Below are 25641 nucleotides of genomic sequence, written 5' to 3'. Positions count from 1 at the left end.
AGGCTAACACAATTGAAAAAATGCAGATTTATGCAAGAGCAGTAGCGAGGGGTATCTTGTAGCATTGCGAATAATTAAGAACATAAAACTAACACGTAAAAAAAATAGGTGATTTTTGTTTGCCGACCCCTTTTAGCATTTTAAATTCAGACTGCAAACAGATATATATATATATATGGTTGATAATTAGTTATGTAAACGTAAATATAATACATAAACATATGAAAGTAAAAAATCATGAACATATAATTACCGGATGCTTTATTTACCGTGTACGTCATGTATTGCAGCATAGGTACTTATTAACATCAGAGCAATCTTGCAAAAATAAGCAGATGCTTGAGGCATTCATCTATTACGTAAAATAGAATATTTCATCATAATAAAACTGCTCCAAGCTATGTTTTCTACTGGCTTGTAACTGTTACGACCTATTGAATTGATACCGAGCATAGACTGTTTTCTTATTTAATTTTCGGCTAAGGGTTCTTTTGACCGTAATAGTATTCATTCATTCATCTGTACAAATGAGCTTGTGATGTACTAACATTGTTCTGTTATTATTTCTATTCTGTGCAATATATAGTGTGTTATTTAATAGCGTTTATTTGTTGATAAAACGCGCGCTCGATTACGGAAACGGAACATAGCTTCCTCGTTGTGTCAATCCTTATCTAGTATTCGCTTTACTAGGCCTAATCAGACCGTATCTTAGCCTGAGTCAACATTGAACATAAAACTAAAATATGATAATACCTTCTATTCTACTTACCGAATAGCCACCTTCGCGGTGGTTTAAAGAGGCAACTTCCGTGAGAAGATTTGTCAGTTTCACACCGATTAGTAGTTTTTACACACCGTAACTACCCCAGGGTGTTCGACCTGCCATTGTGATGATGTGATTAAAGACATTTTGATATCGCAAAAATACGATATGAAACTCGTTTGACCCAACTTTATTTAGTTTTGTCAAACACGGCTGGGCTGATGGCTGGCCAACGAACAAAGAATTAATTACTAGAATGACGATCAGCATATATATATATGTACAAGCTGCCTGTACTATGATGTGCTCTTTATAAGGTGGTTAACTTTTATAACTCAAAAACATTTACAGGCACCGTAATTGTAAACTATCTTAGATTACATTGATGTCAAGTACAGATATTCTTATTTGTTAGGACTTCTTCTTCTACTCATTTCTCCATGATCTAAAATCAGTATAAACCCACGTATAGTAATATGTCGAGCATACATAGTTGGTTGTGTTAATCTGCCACGTAAGCCTTTCTATAAATAAACAGTTGGCATATATCGATCTAAACATCGAGTTTAAGCTTTACTAGAACTCCAACATAATGAAATCTACATGTACAGGTTTTCTGGAAAACTATAGTTTTTTTTCTGATTTTAAATGACAAAATTAAATCATTTTTTAAACGAGAAAGTTTCAAAAATCCGCCGTCAGGTATCCTTCCATTACTAGAAATGTCTGTCTACAATAGCAGTATCAAAGCAAGCAAAAAGCACTAGCGAAACGATACAAATAACATATAGGAAAGACTAGATGCTATGATAACCTTATTTCTTCAAGGGTGCTTAAGCTGCAGTTATGTGTATTGCTATATTAGCTTTTCATTTAATCCGATGTCTTTTTTCATGCGGACAGTATACAAAAACTGCTGACTGTATAAAAAAGAAATTTGAAGAGATACTCATAACCTATATACCTTCTCTGAGAATCAAACGCACTAAATTACAATAGTGGACTAATTCCAGTGTTGTTCTATTAATTGACGAAAAAATGTTCATGACAAAACGCAAAGGCCAGAATTTTTCGCAGTACTACTGTTATTATTACGGCTACGCCGGTGGGATTCACCGTTGTTTTTATTGATATTGTCACTGGTCCTGGTTTATGGGTTATTCATCGCAGGACTTAACGATGCTAAATGGTTAGTCGCTGCAGCGGTCGACGGATGGCCGTGTTTCGCTTCGTTATTAGTTGTCGGCTATCCACTGTTTAGCTTGACACTTTCATCTCCACCTGACTGCTTCTTCTTGCCACTGTCGTGACGGAATGATGCATGGTACAACATTTACTACGCGCGCCACCGAGACTGCTGGTGTACAGACCCGTACGTTGATCCGGGTCTGGCAAGCTGTTGCAGTTATACAACGTGGTCTTTTTGTATGCGGGCATGATATGACCTGACGCTGAAGCCGCTGCCGCCCATGGTGAATCAGTATAATTCCATAGAAAACTAAAGCACAATTGCATCGCTTGCCGTTAATCATTATGCACCGTGTCGGGCGCACGAGAAATATAGCCCTCTAGAATACACTGCACCAGACCAAAGGCGGTGATGTCTCAATTCTCTATCGACACGTACCCCTGGTTATCGAGACTGAGAGGCAGCGTCAGGCTCCACAAGCAGCCGATAGCACCGTGGGTATTTTTTAAAAATAAATAATGTGTATGCGAAATGCCGGTAGAAATACGCCGAAGACTTTACTTTTCATTGGTTCGGGTTCACTGCTGTTTTAGTCGTATTTCTTGCTGTTTGTACGGCGAATAAACTTAGATAACAAATAAAAAAACATTTGTGATGAGGGCTATTCATCTACATCTTTTTCGGTGCAGTAAACGAATACGACAGTAAAGTGCCTGCAGAAAGGACAAATTGGATGAGAATGAAGCTTTCCGTTCCTGTTGAGTAGCTGGGAAACAGTATGATAAATAAAGGTAGTCTGGTATTGATAAGGACTTTTGTCAATTTATTATTCAACCCATAATCTTAAATTATGTCTGAATAGCAGACTCATAATTTACACCAATTCTAACATATGATCGGATGATTCGATCGTCTGGCCCGTAACGATCTTCTCCTCAAAGATTATTGTTTTCACTAAATTGAACCGTGCTCTATCAAATTTGTATACAACGATTATCGTTAAGGACTACTACGTCAAGCCTTGAGTAAAAGTACGTTGGAATAGCCAAATGTAATGATGGCTGCTCCCACGACAAATTACCCGCATTTCCTACCACTCCTAGTTAGTGCAATCCATGATAAACGTCTAATTGTTGTTTAGAATGAATTGAACATGAACATAAGATGATCGAATATACAAAATACGACACGGCAGGTCCTGTCATTACCTGGAACTCGAGAAAACCGAATTCATTTTATCAATTCTGTCTACCATCAGCCGAGCAGCCATAGCCACCGATTTACCCACTGTAGTACTTCACTAATGATGTCCATATGTGACGATGCTATACATAACGTCTTTAGAGCAATTGAATGCTCGTAAAAGCGCTAAAATTCTCATTATTAGGTGATGCTATAGATTTGTCTTCCAGATAGATCGTAGATAATTTCTTTTTCGTCATTTGGGTTTGGATGTAACATACTGTATCAGCGGCAATTTTTTTACCAATAGTAGAACCAAGTAATTGCTTCAATAAAGACCAGCTACGGAAATGGTCTGGTCAGCAATCGATCGATAAGTATGAAACTGCCTTTGGATTCAGTCCAGGGCTGAGCTATTGCACGACGTACAGGTTCTCATTCAAAGGCTGTCTAACCTTAATCACCAATTATTGCTTGAGTATGCGCACGTGTTTTTACTGTTTTCGATGCTAATCATTTCCTTAATTTTGCCCTATGCCTTGGTTAGTCGAGGTATATCACAGCAAAAACGCTTTTATTTTCTAATTCGACAGGGCTCTGGTAAGCAAGAAGGCGGAATTATATAAATATACTTGAGAAAAGGTCCTTTATATGTACTTACGGTATGTGATCGAATGGTTCTGGTCAACAAGGCAAAAAAAAAGAAACGAACACTGACAACAATGGGTTCTGCCGTAGGAACGTAACGTATAGAAAACAGCGATTTCTGTTTGTAATATTCTGGGAAGGTCTTTGGCTGAAAGACCCGTATTTAGCTTTTCGTTGTGCTCTACTTCTTACCAACTAGCAATTCATTTAAGCACTTCAGCAATTAAATGAACTTTATATACTCCAGGTGTAGTAATGATAAGTATCGTTGAACAAGAAGCATGATGCACTAACACAATTAGATATATAGATGGCTTTATGGAGCTGTTCGACGTGATTCCATAGTTACTACTACCTAGCTTTTCTCTAAATCTAAATGGATTTATTGAGTTAGTGTATGAGCATTCAGTTTCGAAATGGTTAAAGAACATTCAAACGATGTTTACGGCTATCCATTTCATACACTGTTGTCTTTTAATTAACATTAAAACGCCATATTTTTCAAGCTAACAAAAACAGGGTCTGATGTACCTCACTGCATGTGTTTCAGTCTCTTACGCCTTTTTTTTCATCTTTTTCTACCTGAAGGTGTGATCCGTTTCGCAAGCGCGTCGTTAACAGCCGCAATCGACTGTAATTCGGAGGCAGTAACAACTTGCGTCAAGAAACTGGAGGCACTCGTGTCCGAACAAGAGTTCCCACATGATGACACGTTATGCGAGTATGTATTATAGTTAAACAAGAAAAAGACAAGCCACATTCAATTAAGTTGTTTCTTAGTGTCTAAGAGCGAAAAGACAAGGTCGATATCCCAGGCTTTCGAATGAAACGTGCGTCCAATTTAAACTTGGAACACGTTTAAAATCAGCATTATATTTTCACCGATCGAGATTGGAGTTACACAGAAATGCGATAACCAGTGACGTATATTTGTCTGCTTGTAGATGAGAAGCGAATCTATCAACTGGAGACGTCTCGTAAGGCCGAAATTAAGTCATACTGCTACTATAATGCGGTCTGAGTTTTCCCAAAGTTTTGTCTTTTGCATTTTTTCTCCAGCGCAGAGTTACTAGCGAATATAGAAAAGGTAATAGCTAACCCATGACATGATGGTTAGAGAGAGCTCAATAGGAATATTTGTTCGCTCGATCTGTCTGAACAGCCTGAACAATAGCCTTGACACCCTTCGTTTCTCCCTCATAGCGGATGTACAGAATGCCCTCTATCTATCTATCTACCTAATATCGAATAATGCCAATATTATCGAACCAATTTAGGTTACTGTTATTCATACAACCTAGGTTACAAACTGGAATATACCGTAGCGATGTAAACACATTGCTAGATCGAACTGTTCGATCGTGATTTGACGTGATCTGCGTGTGGTAATTTTAACGCATGTTGAAAAAAGTCATATATATTTGATGCCGTCAGGTGAAAAACAGCCTATAACAACGAGTGTTTGTTTCTATTTTTTGTTGCGTCTATCGATATACTATTACCCATTGCTTGGGTGTTTAAAATTTTAGTATATCTAAGTGTTAACGGTATGCAGTGGCGCGCGTTTTTGGTTGAAAATAGTATTTTTAAGTCGAATTTTTAAGCCACCAGCTGGAAGGCCAGGCTATTATTCTCGCCTCCAAAAAAGTATATATATATATACATATATATATGTAGATCTGCTAAAATAATATGATCTTTTTTACCTGGCTGGCTGTTCTTAGTCTTATTGTGTCTCACAGTCGAATTGAATTCGGTCTATGTGATACTTCCGGATGAGAACTTCTGTCCGTTCAAATATAAGGCCACGATTTTTTCAACAGCAAATTAACTAAATTCAGTAACTTTTTGTTACCAAAAGTGTTATTTAGTAATGATGGTGTTAATATTTGTGGGGCTGATATGAAAAATCAACGGTTTGTTTCAATGGTAAAAACAACCGCAGCAAATAAGTATGTGAGTAAGTCTTTCGAGTCCTTTCGAAGAGTCCATTTACAAAGATTCTCAATAAACCCGTCTCAAGTTCAATTATGAACGCTAATCATTGCGATTCATTCGGGTTGGTGCTATCGTAGGCATCTACCACAATTGCGCAGGTGTAACAGTATTTATATACGAAAAATATGACCTTTTTTCTTTTTAAGATAAACAACAATAATAATAACAATACATACTTTTTTACTTCAACATAGATATAGGGCAACGTATATAATAGTAGGCTGAATATAAGGGAAACATAAGAACCGTAAGCCAGAATGTAGCACAATTAATTATTACTATTATTCCACTTCCTTATTTTCCTTTAATGATTACCATTGTCTTGCCTCAGATTTAGTAATCTAAACACATATTTTTCTGAGAATATCATAAACCGCTGGGTATCGCTGGAACCTCTGTTAACAAAGGGCAGCAATGAGTCCTATGTGTCCTTAAAAAGTCGTTCCTTTTCGTATTTATGTTTTTCGGTCGCACAATCTTGTTTATCCAAGTGTTAGAACCTACTGTTGAGATCGAAGCCTAAGAAAGAGGAGCTTCTATATTACAGCTTGCAACAAGCGGAGTAAATGCAATGCAAAACTGGCCATTACTTTCAAATCGAATCTAATATAATGCATCTATTTTAGGGCAGGCAGTGTAGTCCAAGGGTTTTTGTTGGCAATCTTATCGTTTACCCAATGCTTATTTGGTCCGCATGTCGCTTTTCGTATCAGACGAACATGTGGCATACTCAAGTCTTATAAGGTACTCAGTTGCAAAACGGTAAACGTCAGGCGTTGAGTTTAATTTTCTGAATCAACACAGTATGGCGTGTGTAATAAGTACCCGATCGTATTCATTTATAAAAAAAAAAAAAGAAAAAAAAGACAGGAGTTTTATTTCACCAATCGACATTAGGCCGTTTGATAACATAACATTAAGTAGACTACTTTGCTGTCTCAAATCGCGCGAGGCACTGATTCTTGCCCAAGGCTGCGACTGAAAGCTAGCTTATGAAATGGAAGGTCGAATGGCAAAGACAACCCTTACTTTACGGGCTTTTCAAGCGCTCTAAATCTAGCTGAACAGAATTGTACGAGGAAGATTAACTGGTCTATAGCAAAATATCTATTCGTACAGATAAAGGAAACTTTAGGAAACTATGATCTCACCTCGTTGGCTGAGTTTTTGCCCATTCACCGCAATGGACGGCAACGGTTAGCCTAGGTACAGTCAATAAGCAGATAGTTTACAGGGTCAGAACTCACTCGAATGTGTGCCACTGCAAAAAAATCTTCGTCGCAGAGGTTCAACCACTTAGAAGAAAGAGAAATTATTTAATAAAATTAACAGCATCATATTGGCGGAACGAACCGGTAACAATTCTATAAAGCTTCGGTAAGATAAAACGTCTTTTCTTAAAAATAATACCTGTCAATGTTCGAAGAGGCCATCTCATTATTATCAATAATTATAATTTTTTCTTGTTTGGATTATTAAACTATTCAAAAATTGTCAAATATTTCTCAAATACCTAATTAATAAAAAAAAAATAGTGGTCACATGTATTTTGTCGCTAGTCGACAGAGGTTGGGATTTAGAGGTTACACTAATGAAGGTTGATTTAGATTGCTTATTCAAACGTCTGTCTTCCGCACATGATTATTTCTAAGTATGCTTTTTTGAGAATATCATTTATAGACGAAGAGATCAGCTACGTTGTGTCTATTAGGCGTATTTAAAGTATCATTTTTGACTTAAAGCCCTTTGAGTTATGGTGTTTTAATGCCTTTATTCTATCCCAATCAGTGATAGACTCCAGCAAACTCCTTGACATTAAACGCAAATATTAAACACTTCGGACTAGTTTGTTCAGTTACAAAGGTTCCCAGGTTTGCAAGGTTCCAGATCCTACGAATCGGTCATAAAGATCGAGAAAAGGGTCTAATTCAGATCACTTTTTTTAGGGATTCTATATAGATAGGGATCTAAGTGTTACAAAATGGAGGTTACACGTAGATGTAACAGCTGAAGATGTTTAAAAAAAAATTCTTTTAAACTTACAGAAGCGGAATCGATAACGCAACTATATATCATGTCATTTTACAGAAAAAAATTCTTCAACAAAAGCTGCGAATGTTCTAAGCCTTATCATATTAGGACAAAAAAGCCCTCACCCACCGCAAACCCCGTCTTCGAACGAACTTTTCTACCCGTGAAGTTATTATCGAACTTGTAGCAACAGCTTAGTTAGCTGTGTTCCGCTGGTACTTATCAAAAAGAGAGCGCCCATGCTTCTCAACATTCGGGAAGGTAGCGCTATCAGAGCAAATGATCTTACCAACTGGATCAATTTCAGCGATAATACTCGTATCCTTTATCAAGTCCTTCACATCTCCCGCTGCAATTATTCTAGAAACATATTTACTTTGCACAGCTGTCCAATTTCAATTATCACTATCAGATTTTACCACAACACCATTATGAGTCGTTCTTGCTTCGTGCGTTTTTCCTAAATTCAATGTTTCAGCCTAAATACCGACGTATCTAAAATATAATAAATTTGCATGAATATCTAAGTAAACGCAAACGCGTGTCCGGTGTGCGTATTTCGTAGAATAGCTCTATGTTCTGTCAGCTGTGATTCGAACACAAACGGACACTGCTTGATCCGGTCAAAGCGTTATCCACACCAGCAGCAAACTGTGTTAAGAACCGATTGCAGATTCATCTCGCCGATTAGTTTTGTTATAAAGTTATGCTTACATGGTTGGAACACATCACCTAAGTTCTTGAATGAAGGTGAAGTCTACAAAGAAAAACAGATTATTAAGGTGTCAGACGCTGTCGAATTAAGCATCGCAACGGACCGATGCCTAACGGGGTGAACAGCGGTTCAAGTGGATGAACGAACGGACAGCAGGCGTGCTGGGGTTGAAGCACCTGCAGAAGCCCAAGATGGGAAGATAGCAGAAAGTGAGAAAAAATGCGGCCGATATCTGAATAGCGTTTACGCGCTGTGGACACTTTTAATGCGTTCGAATAGAACCGATTTTCTGACGCAAAGTGGCTCATTTGGCGAAGTAGGTCCCGCATATAAATTTTCTCCACAATTAAAAATATTAAAATTCGTCTAGTGACAACAAGCGGCATATTAGGGGAATAACACACATAGTTCGCAGAGACAATTTGTCTAGATCGGGTTTAATTAACTGTGATTAAAAGGTAACGCCGCTAGAGAGAAATGAAGACATGCTTCAAGCCAAGGAGATTCTCGAGCCACTCTCGTTCATGTTACAATCATTTAAGTTATTTAAGTTTGCCTTTTTACTCCATGTAATAATTTATCTGTAGTCATACCTGAAAACTGGGAAAACAATTGCGATATTTCCACAGTGTATAAGTACACTGCACAAAGTTCTCTGGAAAGCTTGAAATAAACATTGTTTCCCGAATCACTGTACAATCCCTTGGGATGTTGGCTTTTGAGATCGTTTTGCCATCGTTGTGATAACTGGTTAATTTATATATACATATGTTAATTTATCGGCCTGACATTACAGAAGGCCCGTCAGAAAATAGATCAAATAGTTTCTAGTCGTTCTTTCTGCGATTAGCCAGCACACGGTTAATTGGATATCAAACAAATTCTGCAAAATGTAACTCATATGAGACAAACCAGTTTAACTAAGACCGTTCAGTACGTTTTCGAAATAAATAATGGCAGTAATCCTTAGAATGAGCTGACGGCAACTCATACAAGCTAAACTGTACCCGTGTATCCGTCAGCGACATTATTATTCATTGCTACACTATATGTTACATTACAATTTTTGTTACTTTTCATTCGCGCTGGACGACTCCGTCTATAAAAACTCCCGATTTCATTTATGGGACAGATAGCTTCGCATAGATACTTTAAAAAGCCCCAGAAAATCTCCGAATCGAAATATACTACCTCAGCCTACTATTGGCTCTGCACTGGTAGAACTAGCTTATTATTATTAACACTGCAAAACGTTACATGATATACAGCGGCTTTCTATTCAGGATGGATAGGCTTAATTGGATTAACTGTATTTATCGAGTAGACGTTTCTGAATTTCGAAACAGAATCATATTCTATCTATCTGAATTTCGAAATAACGCTACACGAAACTTTGGACAGACGCTAATAGTAAACATACGTTTATTTAGTCCAACTCAAAGCCGAAGTGTTTACTGTCTGAATGATATACTCATTTCGCAAAATACGGCAAGCTAAATTTTCCTTGAAACGTCTAATTGGAATTTTCGTAAAATTTCAATTAGTAGGTAAGGACAGCAATCGACTCATGTTCAAGTAGGGCTTGTACTTCCTGTTATATCAACGCATATATGGTGAATCATTTAAATTGCACAAGCCAGTAGAATTTGAATATATATAATGTTGAATCGCTGATAAATTTTTCGCTGAGCTAGCTAGTTCCATTACTATAATGAACACTCATCTAAGTTTCATGCCATTATAAGCTGTTATTAGCGTAAAAGGAAGTTAAAGCTCAAAGCAGAACTGTTTGTGTTGCTGCAGAGAAAAGGTTTCGAAATGTGTTCAGTCTCCCGATTTCGGTTGGAGCGGATTTTTATAGGCTGTGACAGTCGGGTGAAACTGATTAAGTTCATAAAGCGATTTAGGCCATGACATCTCATCCAAGTGGAAATTAACGCCAAGAGACATGGCTACCACCTTTCTCCAGCAAGTAGTCACGTAGTAGTTTACCTGACTGATGCGTTTATGTTATTATATGGCAGGAACTGCGTATATTTCGCCGGGGCGCCACGCGATGGAGGGTGATCAGAAACCTATGATGTCAGCAGAATGAGAGCATCTAATTAAAACCGAAACCTGACCCCTCATAGCACAAAGTATTTTCTAGAGTGATAATATCATTTGAATTTATTATCGTAGCACAAACGAGACCCTGTTTAAATCGTTCGTCTAGGTGTATCTGGGCATTCAAGCTAATTGGCCTATGTGTCCTTTTAAAGGATTTACCCTGCCTATAATGATAACGTTACACTGTGCAATGTATTGTAACCACCAGTTAAAAGGCACACACGCATACGTAATTCTGGAGGATGCAAATAATGCCATTTATTTTACGAATCCGCTCTTTTTCTAATTGGCTTTGATTATATACTCCTTCATATAGAATACAAGAGTACATTAGTAAAAACATAGTCCTACACAACAACGAAAATATTCTTTGCAATTGTGGGCCTATCGGTTACCTGCCTTAAAAGCAGAACAGTTAGAGGCACGCGTGTTCGAATTCGTACTACGAAAAGAATTAGTGATAATATTAAAGTTCAGTTTATATTATAGTTTACAGACCCTTTATACAAAATGCAGTCACCATTCAGGCACTTGAATAGCTACACAAGTTTGAACTTTACACTTTTTGAAGTTTTAATAAAACTTCAACTAGTCTAACAAAAATAATATAATAAATAATGAAACGTATACGAAGCTGAACCCATGTGTTTGACATTCAAGATTCATACTCGACATACTATTAGATCACTGGCATTTGGTTATATCCAAAGTTGCTGTTTCTGCCTCATTCGCATTGCGATATTTGTAGTAAAACAGATAACATGTTTCTATGTTATTTTTTTTTTTTTATATATGAGGAATTTCGAAAAATCTTTTATACTTCAATTCTTAGTACTGCGTCTGCAGTTAAACGCACTCACCTGGACACTGCAGCAGGGTCGACCTAAAGCTCTAAACGACAAATGCTTGCAGGTGCAGTTTCTGTAAAAGACTGATGGTATCAATGTTAAGTTTTTTTTTTTGCTCATAGTAAAAACTTTTCTATCTTTTGCTAGACCTAAGTGTGTTCATTTTGTATGCTAATTTCAATTAAATAGATTTCTTGCCAAATCAACGCCGAAGTCCGTCGTATTATAGACAGCCTAAATCGAATATGCGTTATAATAAATACGTTGACTAGCATCAACAAACAGCAACGAGGTAGCACATCTGTATAAATGTTAGCCGCTAGAAGGACGAATGCTATATAAACTTATTACTTAGCAACTGTAAGAGTTTAAGTATATGTGCCTTTGGTGTTACGGCCCTCAAGCGTATATAACTCGCATTGCTCATAACGGCTTCGGAGGCCGACGGACGTATTTTTGATGATTCACCGATTTCTCGCTAGTCCAGATGCGTCAACAGCAAAAGATCAGCTAATCTCGCGCCTCAAATTCCCATCCTTACTTTACTATTGCATCGATGGGGTACGGGTCGTCGCCTGCAAGTATGTGCCAGCGGTGGCATTCGAATGTTCAGCCCAGCTTCAGTGCCTGTGAATAACGAAGCTATAATAGTCACTTTCTGTCTGGGGTGCTTACGTGCACAATGTTTCTAGCTAAATGACAACCACTCGAGACGCCTGAATGCTTTTAGGAATGAATAATTGACTAGACAGGGAACAAAGAAATACCTGGAATAGGCAAACGGTGAAAAGGGGCAATTTGAAAATCTTCCGACACAGTACAGTGTTTTCGATCCAGCGAGGCTGACATTATTCCAGGCATGTATTACTATACGCACAAGCGTTGTATGTACTACGAAGATCTGAGATACGATATAATAGTATCCGCTAACGGGGTGCAAAAAAACAATGCAAACATTGTCCTAACTTAGAAACAATTGCTTATAGTATATTTAGTAAACCATAAAGATGGACCAGTGATAAATTATAAACGTACTATATATATACATATATATATATATATAAACATACGCACTGATATGAAAAAGAACTTTGCGTTTATGCTTTGTTTTACTCTGCCAGACATGTATATACGTATTCCATATTTTTAAAGTCGTCCTTCTGAATCATCTGTGGAAGCTATATTTTTCCACATGTATGTGCCGTAACATAGTAAATCAGATTGTGTTGCGGCAAGCTGGCTTGGCCCTTTTCTCGACCCCGTCCGTTCAGTCTTCAGCTGTCAGTGGTGCGTTTTGATCTTGATATGCATGTGTATTATTTAAAAGTGAGTTAGTTTCCGCACAGTTTCTATTACTTAATTAACTTAGTTCCGATCGGAATTTGAATAAGTCTGTGGCCAGATAGAGGTCGACAAGTCAAACAGTGGCGCAATGGCTTTACCGATGTGCTATAATATGTATTCGCGTTCGCCCAAAACCAGTAAGTTGAATTATCAGAGTCACAATAACTTACTGCTATAGGTTATAGTAAACTTCGTATGTGCATTAATATTCAAAGCATTGCGATTTTATTTCAGTTGCAATCTCCTTTATCCTTAAACTATATCAACTGATATATTCAATTGTACAATGGCAGGCCTATTACCAATGAAATATATATTATTGATATTCTTTTTTGTGCAATAGCAGCTGGTGATAAAATAGAGCAGCATATCACAAGATACCGCTAAGATTTACAGACAGAATAGATTCGAATAATAAATCACCTAAATAAATTTCGACTAGACACAGCCTCACTGAATCCAGCAGTTGCACTCAAAGGGACGAATAATACTTTCGGCGCTCGAACGATTTCTACGCTACGTAAGCGCGCTACGTAAAGCTACCCTGAGAAGCTGCTATTTAACGTGTATCACGACTAACTGCATGCATGACGTGTTCCTGGAGCAAGCCATTATTGGAACAACAGATATATTTAAGAACGACCTGATCGTTGTTTCGTAACGAGTCACTCGACAATTCCTTCCGACTCGTGAACGTTCATTTTTGTGCATTTTGTGTAACTGTGACGTGCAGATTAATCACCCAATATGACCGCACGCTTTTATTTGCTCGCGTAGCGAATATTAAGAAGCGCGCAAAAACTAATTGGAACTATTTAAATCTGATACGAGTGAGCCTAATTCAATTCTCGGCCTAACAAATACTAAATACCGTGACTTTGTAAAAAAAAACATACTTTTACCATATAGCATACGTAAGAGATCACCACTACCAGGAATATATAGAAGGAGATGTAGAAGTAATAGTATAAAATTGTGAGATGTATGACAAAATATTATCGCAAGTTGCTAGCACTTTAAAAAGCAGTGACTTACGATGATCACTATTTACGATGGATTAAAGGTGACTTCATTTATAACCCCTCACGACATCAAGCGTTTTGCCGAACTGTTCAATTACACCATATATATATATATATTCATCTATCAAACGAGGCGACTTTTACTTTGCAGTACCGTATCAACGCAGCAGTCAGGCATTTCTCTTTGCAACAAAAGAAACTTCATTGAAATGCTTCCTCAGCTTTCGGCAAACCAATCCTTTAGATAACATAAAAATAAAATTGTAAAAATGACCTCATTACTGTCACGTCTTTACCCAACACGACACCATTGAAGCGTTTCACAAAGTTAGACAAAAACTAAATGTAATAACTAAATGGTTCCGATAGTGTGTGTATATGCTTGGTTTCCGAGTGGATAAACTTGTTCAATTATCGCTAGTCTTTAAGTGAAGGATGTATAATAAGATCGATGATTCGCTCGCGGGCAGCACCAGTGATGCGCCAATTTTCTTGCGCCAAAACACTTCGCTTGAAAGAATCAACTAAGGGTTTCGGCACTTCAGCTGTGTATGACCATATGAAATAACATGCTCTGAGCTACAATAAACTGAGGCAAACACATGTGATACGTGTATCAGGTGATGTGTTTTCCTATCAATGTTCCAATGTAAATTAGAAGTCTTTTGTTTGTCTGTCTGTCTGTCTAGCTACCTACCTATATTTATGCATCTACCTATCTATCTACCTTTCTAAACTATTTATCTATCTGAACAAACATTGTCTTTTAGAATAAATCAGAATCAGACTTGAATACACAAAAATATTGACAGTGCTCCAATATTCCAACTATTTCATCAAACGATTTCTACTAATTATCGTATAAGAGACGTACCCGTAAGAGTTGAACTGGGCACTGGAAATAATGAGCTCGTCATAAATGTCGTAGCGATATCAACGGTCGCAGACCACGTCCATCACGGTGCGATTCGATGAGCACTTTTGTACCTAAAAAAAATATTATAACAACAACACTGTAGATTGGCTCTTGACCTGCTATACATAAAAAGAAATCATTTAGACACAGCTAATTATAATATTCAAAGAGAGACTTTGGTCCCAGAGGATAGTATTATTAGGCTTATGTTTTTTTTTTGCTACAACCTAAAAATCAAAATTGTCCCTTTTGAAATTCACCTTTTCAACAACAAAAAGGATGCTCCTTAATCCTGAGTTTGAAGCAAACTTCTTATAAACGCCCTTATTGCCTTGTAAGCTAGAACATAAATCGTTCTTACGATAGTTGATGATCTCTTTACGTCAGATTAGTTAATACATCGTATTAACAAGAACCAAGTTTCGAATTAGGGATTCCGGATCTTGCATTGGCTTTAGTAAAATTTTGGATATACCATAATTGTATACTATGCTATTTAATAGATTTCACACAGGATATGTTACACACAGTTAAATATTACAGGTAACCTTATTGAATTGTCACGTGCACATAACGTTCGGATGAGTTCAATTACAGCATCGACAGGACATTAGGAAACCTGTTACATCTCGCGAAGAGAAGATCTGAACGATATTATTTGATGAGACCGCTTTCAATCTTTAATATTGATACTAACCTCGTCTGAGTAGGTCTGGTAGAGACATCGGCGCAATAAGTGGGATTCGTTGTTATTTAAGGCTTGCGGTCAGCTACAGTAGCCTTCGAAGATGTTCCTGTCTCAGCCTGTAATCGGGATTCTCTATACTTAACGCAATCTGAACAAACATAAGACACAACCCCCGTGTTTTTTTGTTAATGTGAAATGACTTAACAGATCCTATTTCGTCCCTTGATACAAACAGGCACAGGCATATGCTTAATGACAGAGAGCGGTTTGACCACAATTAATTTCGAGCAACTAGCTAACAGAGCAAAATTGTTAACTCTCGAGTCACAAAGTTAGATTAGTGGATTGTACTTTTCACTGACAACCTAAAAAAGGTTCCCGTAGCGTTATTAAAGTCGTACTACTACTATGTGATATACTTTTATGTACGTTTTGAAATCCATGTGGAATCGTCATCTACGGGTAAAGCACAAACCAACGTATACACCTAAGGTCATAACAGCGAGAAGTCGAGTTTACCAGTTCCTTACAAAGCCGGTTACAGGGTATCTTCCGTTTACATTTAACATCCTTGTTATATGCGGTTGATACGATTGGATAGCATTGCTATAGTGGATGGTACTTCTCACAGATAATTTCAAAATGTTTCTTCTTGGCCGCAGTGCATTAGGTAAACCCGCAATAATTCTATTAGTAGAACACGATGTACTATGGCTATTGATAATTTTATCGATTTTGTTCATTGAATGGATCACCGCAGTGCGTTTATATCAGCAATAAGGTCGTTACGACCCAAACGATAGGAGAGAAAGGGATATTATTGACACCGAATGGAGGTGTGGTAAAGAAAGCATTTAATTAAGAGACGACGCAATGACTCTCGTGTCGCGATGTGACAAGTCGACAAAAAAGGTAAACGAATATTCCTCTTACCATCTCGTAGTGAGAGGTCACTAAAGGTCGAAGCAAATGGATCACGAACGATTGCTGTACCTTTTAGGCACTTTTTATCTGCATTGCTTGAATCGAAATAGAGAATATCCAACGCTGTGGCTTTTTGAGACGGTGAAGTGACAAACGTTTATATTGCGTTAAAGGGTTTCCTTTATTGATCTTAGCGAAGATTTCCATATTGAGGTCAGTGTGAACTCGTTTTCAGTAATGGACGAATATCGTCTTTTGCTTTACAGAAAAGCCGTAACCGCAATCCGAACAACTAGTCTGAGACAGAATATTAGACACAGTCGTCACACTTTGGAAATCCAAAATTTGTAATTATGCCATTTCTTCTAATTCGAAAGCTTAAAAGTTAATTTAATTCCAAAATTAATGTGCATCCATCCTTGAATTATCCGTTGCAAACTTTACTGTATAGTTCAATCCGAATTATGTTCCTGGATCGAATAGCATTAAAAGATGGCAGAATAAAGACGAGGTTGCATTTCATAAAAATATAAACGGGCGTTTGCTAACGTCCACACCTGCCACAATTTATTCTGTAAAGAATCAAACGACTGCTCAGCTTTTGTGTAAGTTTACCTAGTCAACATGAACTACTATTTCATTATGTCTGACTCTGATATATTCTGTTGTTTCTGTATAATATGCTTAATACAATCTGCAAATATATACAATTGCACATTAATATCGCCCAAGTGTTCGTCTTTGCACCAACAGCAAACTCTTCATAGCGTTCTTATGTTGGTGCCGTCAGTAAAATATAAAAAAAATAAAGGAAAAGTACTACGGATGTAATAATAAACTGTCCGAGCGATACGGGTAATGAAAGTGATTGTATCGTTCTAAGCGATCAGGCCAGGAACACCGACGCAGTTTCAGTTAGTGACGTTGAGACGAAAATTTAGGACACGGGGTGTCCATTTAAGCGGTTGTAGCAGCATCGTATTAAGTCCGTTATTCCAAAACATATGTTCGAGTATCAGAACAGACAAAGGAAACGTGTTTACCATGGCCAGTACCGCCTAAATTGTCGCTGCTATGCATATATATATCTATGTATATAACAGTCAACCAAAAATATATTATTGGCCTCTGTCAGCAGTGCAGGCATGCTTTGTTGTGTTAGTCTTTAGCATATTTCCTTTTTAAATGTAAACGTTTGGCTACCCGTTTGCAGTCGAATCCATTCACGGTTAACGGCAACATTACGTTAGCAGCGTGCTGATCGCACCACTCGTCACCATTTCGATACAACAACGAAGAAAGTGGCAGTGATAGAAAAAAACAAATTGGCAAAAATGAAGACGATCAGTTTTCTCTGCCTTACATTCAATATGCCCCAAATGCCCTCACTCATCGTCGTAAAGAAATACAACGACTGAAGAAAGCGTTTGACCATATTGATCGTTATAAGTTGACGCATCACGTATAGATGTACTCGCACACACGGGAATGCTAAGCAGGACAAAAGGACAACATCTAGGCAGATAAAGAAAGCAGATAGGCTTTTGTCTTTTTGATAGAAATAATATCGACAACACCGTTGCGGCTGTTAGCAGTGGCCAGTGGTGACTTGAAAATGATGTGGTTGGCGACGTCCTTGTCGAACGCTGTCTGATGTTTTGCCGAGTAACCGGCCAGTTACTACTTATATAGACGTTTACTAAATCGAAGCCTAACAAAGTAACTTTTCCTGACATCTTCCAGAGCTGTTGGTGCTATTGTTATTGCAGAGAAAGCACTTTTAGAGGGACTACCTTCAGCACATTTTTCAAGATTTTTCAGTTTGCACAATAAATTACGGTGTATCTATAAGTGACCCGGTTCTGTCCACCTAAACTGAATCCTCATAACTCTGATATCTTTGCCTATAAGCGCGTTCCATATAACCAAAAGAGGATACTCCGTGAGACTATAACTAAAGGAGTGGCTTTTACGCTCCGCGTAATAACCGAATTAATCCCCAAGGAAACTTGTTGAACGCATAAACAGAATTATTTATTTGTCAAAACGGGTTTCTGCTTGTCATAAGGTTCTGCAACTCGACAAAGCAAACTAGCCAAGACGCTCTATTTAGTAATACTATTTGTCCTACACAATGTGCCTCAATGTATGAAAGTTTTACACACATACCTGCAACTCCTCTTTGTTCTGTTATGATAACGTTTGAGGAAATGTAAGCGTCGCGTGACTTTCACATCAACATTTGATCGAGCGGAGAAGACGTACCATTCAATGCGTTCCGTTTATTCTTCATTCACGTTCGACAATTGAGCGTAATTGATGGAACAATGACGATCTTGCTAAAGAAAAAAAGCACATGGATAATAAAGTTGTTTGTGCTGTGTTACGTAGAAATCGGCGGCTACAATCCGAAAAGAATAGAATACTATTCATTGAAACGGCGGCTGTTGTGAACAATCGCTTCATAGTTACTGCTTGAAAACCACAATTATTTGACACTTGGCACCAGAAATTGATGCACCAGTGTTATGTGTGCGGTCCTGAATATTGAGCCAGAACTGCAGGCTTCTTAATTACTTTTGAAAATAAAATGGCGGTAGGAAATAAGATAAAGCGAGCCAAAACAACGCTCGGTTACTGCCCGCCTCAAGATGCGCATTGTCTTACCGGAACCGCAAACCGCAGAGACTTATACTTGTTTGGGATAGAACAACGTGAGCGTAGAACTGACGTCTCTGTCAGCCCTCAGTGTTTTTGACGATGAACGATGTGCGTAATGTGACTAGACAGCGTCGAAGCCAAACAGACGTATTACACTAGAGTTCCAAGTATAATTGCTTTTCACAGTTTTTTTCGTAACGACTTCAAATACAACTTCGAGACGTTCAGGGCTGTGTGCTGATCTATTCAAGTACGCGAAAACCATGCTAAAATTTTCCAAGTATAAAAACTAAGAGGGAGAAGATTAACTCAAAAATGCCAAAAACGAATGGAAAAGTGTAAAAGGGTTTTTATTATGACATTAAAGTTCAATTCCAAATTCAAACGTAAGTTTTCGCTAAGGCACATCTCACCATATTCACGAGAGTTTCAGGTCATTTTCCAGCACCATTAAAAAATCAAAGAGATATTTTCTGAAGATGCGAAGCTCAAGAAACTTCCTTGCTGTACTATTTCCTAAAGCTGTTTTAAGCATGAACGATCCGATTGTCGTCGACTGTTCCCTGATGAGAAACTCTTTGCCGCTGATGCAAAAGTCAGTCAAAGAAAGCCACTCTGGTCTGTTGTGTGTTCCAAAGGTCTCTTTAATTTAACCTGAGCTAAACTTTCTTCCGCGTGTTGATGTTCTGAACAACATAAACCAATAAAGACGGCATGTCGCCACACCTTCTTCGTAAAGACGAAACAGGATCAGGATGGGTTGAGAAGTTGCTGTCATTGTTAAAGGCGTTGAAATCACGAATTACCATATTCTATCGAGCAGTACCCATCTTTGCGCGAAATGGAAAACCAAGGCATAAATGAGATCAAGTCCAAAACTAGGCTTTCCATTGGTGGACTGAAGGCTACATGTTTGGAGAGCTTTACAGTCTATAATGACTTGTGTGCATAGTTATGCATTCTGTACCTGGAACAAGCCGCTAAATGCTCAGAGATGATCTTTCTTTAATTACACTGGCGGGTTCGTTGCTTCGCGTATGATGCGTTTTATATTCCTAGGGAAACGCTTGGTTCTTTGAAGTCACTCGGCATTTTGGCGGTGTGAAATAATAAAACCGTTTTGACAATCGTATCTTCATAGTACATAAGCTAAACTGTACAATGTCGCTCACGAATCTATCAAATATATTTATATTCAAACGTCGTGTCTCCTTGATCAGTCCTAAATCCAGTGTAATTACTTAGAATAAGCCATTTTACTACTCGTTTCCCCCAGTGCTTGTAGAAACCTAATCGGGGCCGCTCTAAATGAAATTAATGATAAAGTGCTGGTCGACTCGCAACAAGGCGTTTTTTCCAGCAAACAACTGAAAGATACAGAAAACAGCCAAAGGCTGTACAAAACTAAAGCTGTCGTTAGAAAAGGTTCTTCCAGTAGAAAAGGAGCTAATAAATTTGGCATCAGTAAGCTCATGCCTATTAAGCGGCAGCTACAATCCATGAAGAAGCCTCTGTTATTGATACTCCAAGCAAGACTAGTTTACATGCACTTGTCTGCTTTAGACACAAGCTTTTTGCAATATCCAAAAATCGTGTAAGACCCCATCATGCATAAAATAGGATCAATTGCATACGAGTTAACAAGAAGCTCATAGTAAATGCATAATACAAGCAAGGCGGCGAAAAAGTGTAAGAACAGATCGAGTGAAAATTTTTAGCGCGGCGCATTACTTTTTCTTAGTGGCAAAGTATTGGCATTATCGAAGTATATTTTGAGCACTTCTTCGTTGAAGCCGGCTGTAAATACAGGGACATATTTTCGAGTTACTGCAAGCGACGGTGATTATGTCATGTTGAGAAAGCAATTTTCCCATTTTTTGCTAAACTGTTTTCACGATCCTAACCGTCATTGTGCGTCAATTTCTCATTTTTCAACTTTATTTTGCAAATGCATATCCAATGTACCCTCTCTAAAGAACGGTCGTCCCTTGCATGATCTTCGCACGTTGGCTAAGATCTATTTCTCACGTACCATATTGAAGTGTAGTAAATACAAAACACGATGACGTATATCGAAGAGATTTCGCTTCAAGTATCAGCAATTGCAGGTTCTTCCACAACATTAGGTTGACGATAGAAAAAGGCCCTGCTTATTTCAAACAAAGAGGAGTATCTATCAGTAATAGACTCGGCTACACTGTGCTGCCTCCGTGACTCCTCCTTGCTTCGTTCTAACTCCTGTTTACAAAAATACGCCATTCCGTGTCTACACTCACTTGAGGTGACACTATATAGTCTCAATGATGCGCCGTGGGAAATACAGTTGTTGCCTTTTTTTAAGACATGCTGTTAAATCAAATAGCCGATTGAGCTCATGCCTAACTCAAGCATGATATTTGAATCCCTAGAAGGCTGTTCTAGGTAATTGGATAAATCATAGATTCTAGTTGTGATCACTAACATACGGCGTTTGACCCACCCACAAATGTGATTTACTTGTTCCTCCACAGTCTGTTATCAAAATATTGTCGTCTAGATTTCTCCGAAAGGGAACATTTTCAAATAGGGTTCAACAAGTACCCTAATATGACACCAAGGTTTACTATGACATTAGATATATATAAGCTCCACTATTAGAAAGTTGGTTGAGAAAAAAAATCTAGTATTACGATTTATACTAGATTTCAAATCCATATGCGTTTGATGATACTCTTCTTTGAGCGAATATTCCCTTGTTATAAAAAAGTGGTTAACATAACTAAATCACCTTCGAATTCGGAGACGCCATCCAGCACCACAGGCATAGTAAGTACCCGGCCAATGTACACATGCCGACGAAGATCATAGCAGGCTAACTGATCCCATTCCATTTAGGAAATAATAATCAAACAACGTAACCATTGATGCACCTCATATTAAAAAAATAAATGCCACCCGCTAAGATTTACGATTGTTATTTGAACAGTATAATAAAATTATTGCATCTTTTTATTGTAACTATTTGTCTTATCAAATGAACGATAATGATAATAATAATGTGATCATTATCGTTTATTTTTCATATTATCAAGTAGTTAAGTCGACATATATATATATCGACATATATATGATACACATCCGTTACCTGAGATATGCTCTTTGCGAGCCTAACGTTAATATTGTCGCTATGAACCGATTTGAATTACGACCCTACTAACGAGCCCTCTTACTTATTACTTTTTCATGTGATCTATTTGGCCGTTGTATTTTTGGCAGCGAGCTGAATATGGCTGTCGAATGCGTAAGCAAATTTGCCGAAAAATGCTTTAACGAACGCCAGAGACAAAGCTATTCGCGGTTCACAAATGGAGCAATGCAGATGATATCCGATTTCTGTGACAAACGATCATTCTTCAGAAAAGGTATAACTTCATCTCTCCTAAGGTGAATGAGTTTCGCGAAAAGGTATGCTCGACTCGTGCATGTGGACTCCTTCTTATCAGTAAAGAATCTCCACGATTAAAGGACATTGGAACCTTCATTATTCCATATGATTTTTATCATGGTAATCTTCTGATTCATCAACAGTCACATACTTTAGATTCGAGTGAGCATAAGTGTTTTTAAGAGATACAAATATTTATTGCACATTACATGCATAGATAAACTTTGTGACTCCTTGCTGACTATTTTATAATGATAATCTAATAATAATGATAAAATTATTGATAATGTTTGTTGTTGCGCGGAATCCGCACAGGCAAGCTAGGTCTGTTATTTATTTTAAACAGCTGCTATTATCTTGTTATGCTTGCAGCGTATCTCCAACACTCGAGTTGTTTCTCTACAGTGCAAGACGATTATAGGCGTTGTGCAGAAAGGCACCTCTCCACGCTAAGCTTGAATCATTCGAGTTCAACAACGGAATCGAATGATCTCGGTGAAGAGAATTTCAACCAGCGAACGAAAAAAATCTGTTGGTAAGTAAGAGGAGTCGTTTGCTATCAGTAGCTGGTAGAAACAATTGAATTTCATCGCACGTATTCGCACGCCGTCTATGGTTTTGCATGAGCGTGAAATAATTTAGCGTCTAAGCCAAAGGTAAACATACAAGCAATACCTAACGGCAGTACCTGACAGGAAATTCGAACTATTAAAAAGAAACCTCGCAACAGATCCAAACCTTAATTGTGTTCATTTAATACTCGTGACGTTACAGTATGTTCCGCGATCACATCCGCTGTACCCGGGCTATGATTGAAGCGCGGTGTGGGGCTGAGGCCGCGGACTTGGCAGACGACATTATCACTAAAGCAACGGCAAGACTTGTACATCCGTACTGTACAGAGCTACCAATTGGAGACGGAGGATGTTCAATGGCGACGCCGATCTGTCGAACTAGTAAAACACAGTGGACTTTACTCAGTGGGCTAATTCTCACATTGATATACTGGTACTGACTAATGTTAGCTCAGCTTATAAAGAGCATACGGTTGATCGAGAATAAAGTTCACAAATTAGTTGACCATCCCCGACAAGTTAGCCTAGTCTAGATCTGGACTCAATATTTTTCTTGCTCTTGAAAAAATAAGAATGGCTTCCATCGAATCTGATGCGCAAATGCTAACCAATGCAGCAATTTAGTAAATGATCACATTGGAGTCGAAAATGTATTAGGTCTCAGCAGAGTAGAAAGATGAATATTGTATGATATCAGATATGATTGAGTGAAACAAAACCTGATCAATTAGTTTGGAATGAACCGTACGACAGATAATGATAGTGAAGCATTCTTGAATTTAGAGAGAGTAAAATTTTGAGTTCTATCCTCATTAAATTGTGACCGTTAATAAAACGACCACACGATTATTGAATGAGGATGGTCCGTCCAGATAGAGTAAAAGGACACATATCGTTGTATCGTTGTGATATAATGAGCTAAAACCAATGATCTGTGATGTATTTATATAGTCGTACAAGGGTATGTTTGTAAAAGGTGATGGCACATCGAACTCGCATTTTATTTTTATTATTCGAATTTATACGCATTTTTTATGTTACTCGAATGCTTGGTACGGTAATAAATAAATGAAATCTTATGTTTGATTGGCACAGCCACATATTGCTTCACTTGATAGTATGGGACATACCTAACAAAAATAGCTCTATAAAAATCAATTTTTTACTAAAAAAATTTCAGGTTGCACTAAAATGGTTTTGTAGTAGTCGTATTAGGAATCATACTAATTATATTAAAATAAATTTAGAACAGGTTAAAATAAACGATTAAAGAAAAAATGCTGGCTAATTCTCTTCTAATTCACAAATCCAAATCTGTTAATGGTTTACTTCGTTTGATAATCACTTATGTTTTCCAAGCTCACTTGTCACATAGGAGGTTAGCTTAGTCAATTTGGAAACCTGAATTACTATTCCGAGGCATAGCAGCTTGCGAAGCAGAGGGGATTTGTGTAAGCACCAATTTCTTGCCGACAATGATCAGAACTGTAGCATTTAAAGAATAAGAAATACGTGGAAAGCTACGGGTCGTGTTTTCCAATGCATTAACGCCATCTTTAAGTCGCGGACCGACCTCCGACGTTGCAATCCAAACCGGGTTGAAAACCCGAAGAACGTGTAGCTTCCCTTATTTCGATTACGTCAAGTTTCTAATCAGCGGTAACTGTAACTTGAGCCGCCCTAGTAGTCCGCTTACCATGCCATTCTTCGCTTTCCAGTTGGCCCTGAGTATGACAATTAAAGCGTCGTTTAAACGTCGTTACACTCACATTGACGTATTTCTCGCTCAACAAACCCCAGACAACAAATGGCTGTACCGTTAACCACTGGTAACTCGAATGCTGTAGTGTTGAGTGGGGAGCGATGAACTTCTTCCCTCGCTCTTTCGCTAATCATACCTACTAGTTGCAAAATCAATGTGCATCTCAACCTTCGATAAGTAGATTCGTATTTTTCGGCGTTAGTGCCCGTCCCTGTCGAGTGAATCAATATAGTGCCAATAGACGAATTGGGAATACTATTGGAGTGCATGAAACGCTGCTCCGTTGAAAACTAACCACAGTCTTGATAAATCGACTGCATGTTTCTGCACCAAAGATCAACTCTATATGTTGTTTTCTAGTGGGAACTCGACAACATGGCGAACCTGATTGTAAACAATGGGATCTCCTTTGTATGCATGCACCGCACCAGCAGCCCGATACAGGTGACTCTTCCAATGTTTTGAGCCATTTTCCGCCGCTCTTGAATTAGGGCACACTGGCAAAATCTTTTAGCATTCTCAGTTAGAAAGAGTTCGCTGAACTTTCTTGATTCGACGTATGAAGAAGACCGTTTGACGCATGTCGCGTCCACTCTGTACACGATCTGGCTTAGTCTTATTATCCTTTCATTGCCTATAACACTTTGGCATTTGAGAAACCACGTCTCGAACATTATATCAATGTGGGAGTCCTAAATTAACATAAACAAACGAGCCAACATCAAGCTTATCGCATGCTCGACTCTCAACATTGATCCACCACTCACAACGCTCGTAATCGCAACGCCTTTAAGCTGTTTGACAAAAATCTGATTGCCCTAATTTCCTAAATTTCTTAT

At 38.0% G+C, this 25641-nt stretch overlaps 1 protein-coding gene and 1 long non-coding RNA gene across 14 annotated transcripts in view; one reads left to right on the top strand and one right to left on the bottom strand.

Moving 5' to 3' along the window:
* LOC111244560 (uncharacterized) overlaps positions 1-24140 on the top strand; it is a 39159-nt gene extending 15019 nt beyond the window's left edge. The window contains exons 2-5 of the mRNA XM_022791790.2: positions 4374-4506; positions 22297-22442; positions 22838-23000; positions 23240-24140. Of these exons, the coding sequence (XP_022647525.1) occupies positions 4374-4506; positions 22297-22442; positions 22838-23000; positions 23240-23480 (683 nt within the window). The 3' untranslated portion in view covers positions 23481-24140. The remainder of the gene's footprint in view (positions 1-4373; positions 4507-22296; positions 22443-22837; positions 23001-23239) is intronic.
* On the bottom strand, positions 2756-25141 carry LOC111244561 (uncharacterized). 13 transcript variants are annotated; one of them, XR_015322349.1, is made up of 10 exons: positions 25098-25141; positions 23204-23418; positions 18550-18719; positions 15466-15572; positions 14727-14839; positions 11869-12113; positions 11499-11569; positions 10522-10604; positions 6935-8705; positions 2756-3163 (listed from the first exon to the last, which is right to left on the bottom strand). It is a non-coding gene; the product is annotated as an uncharacterized LOC111244561 (long non-coding RNA). The 13 variants fall into 13 exon arrangements; XR_015322347.1 differs by having other exon boundaries at positions 24971-25110; XR_015322346.1 differs by lacking the exon at positions 25098-25141 and adding an exon at positions 24737-24962.
* Positions 25142-25641: the final 500 nt, after the last annotated feature.

This window comes from Varroa destructor, unplaced genomic scaffold (genome assembly GCF_002443255.2).
Source record: "Varroa destructor unplaced genomic scaffold, Vdes_3.0 BEIS01000002.1, whole genome shotgun sequence".
In the NCBI taxonomy this organism is placed as follows: Eukaryota; Metazoa; Arthropoda; class Arachnida; order Mesostigmata; family Varroidae; genus Varroa; species Varroa destructor.
This window is presented reverse-complemented; position numbering and strand designations above follow the sequence as displayed.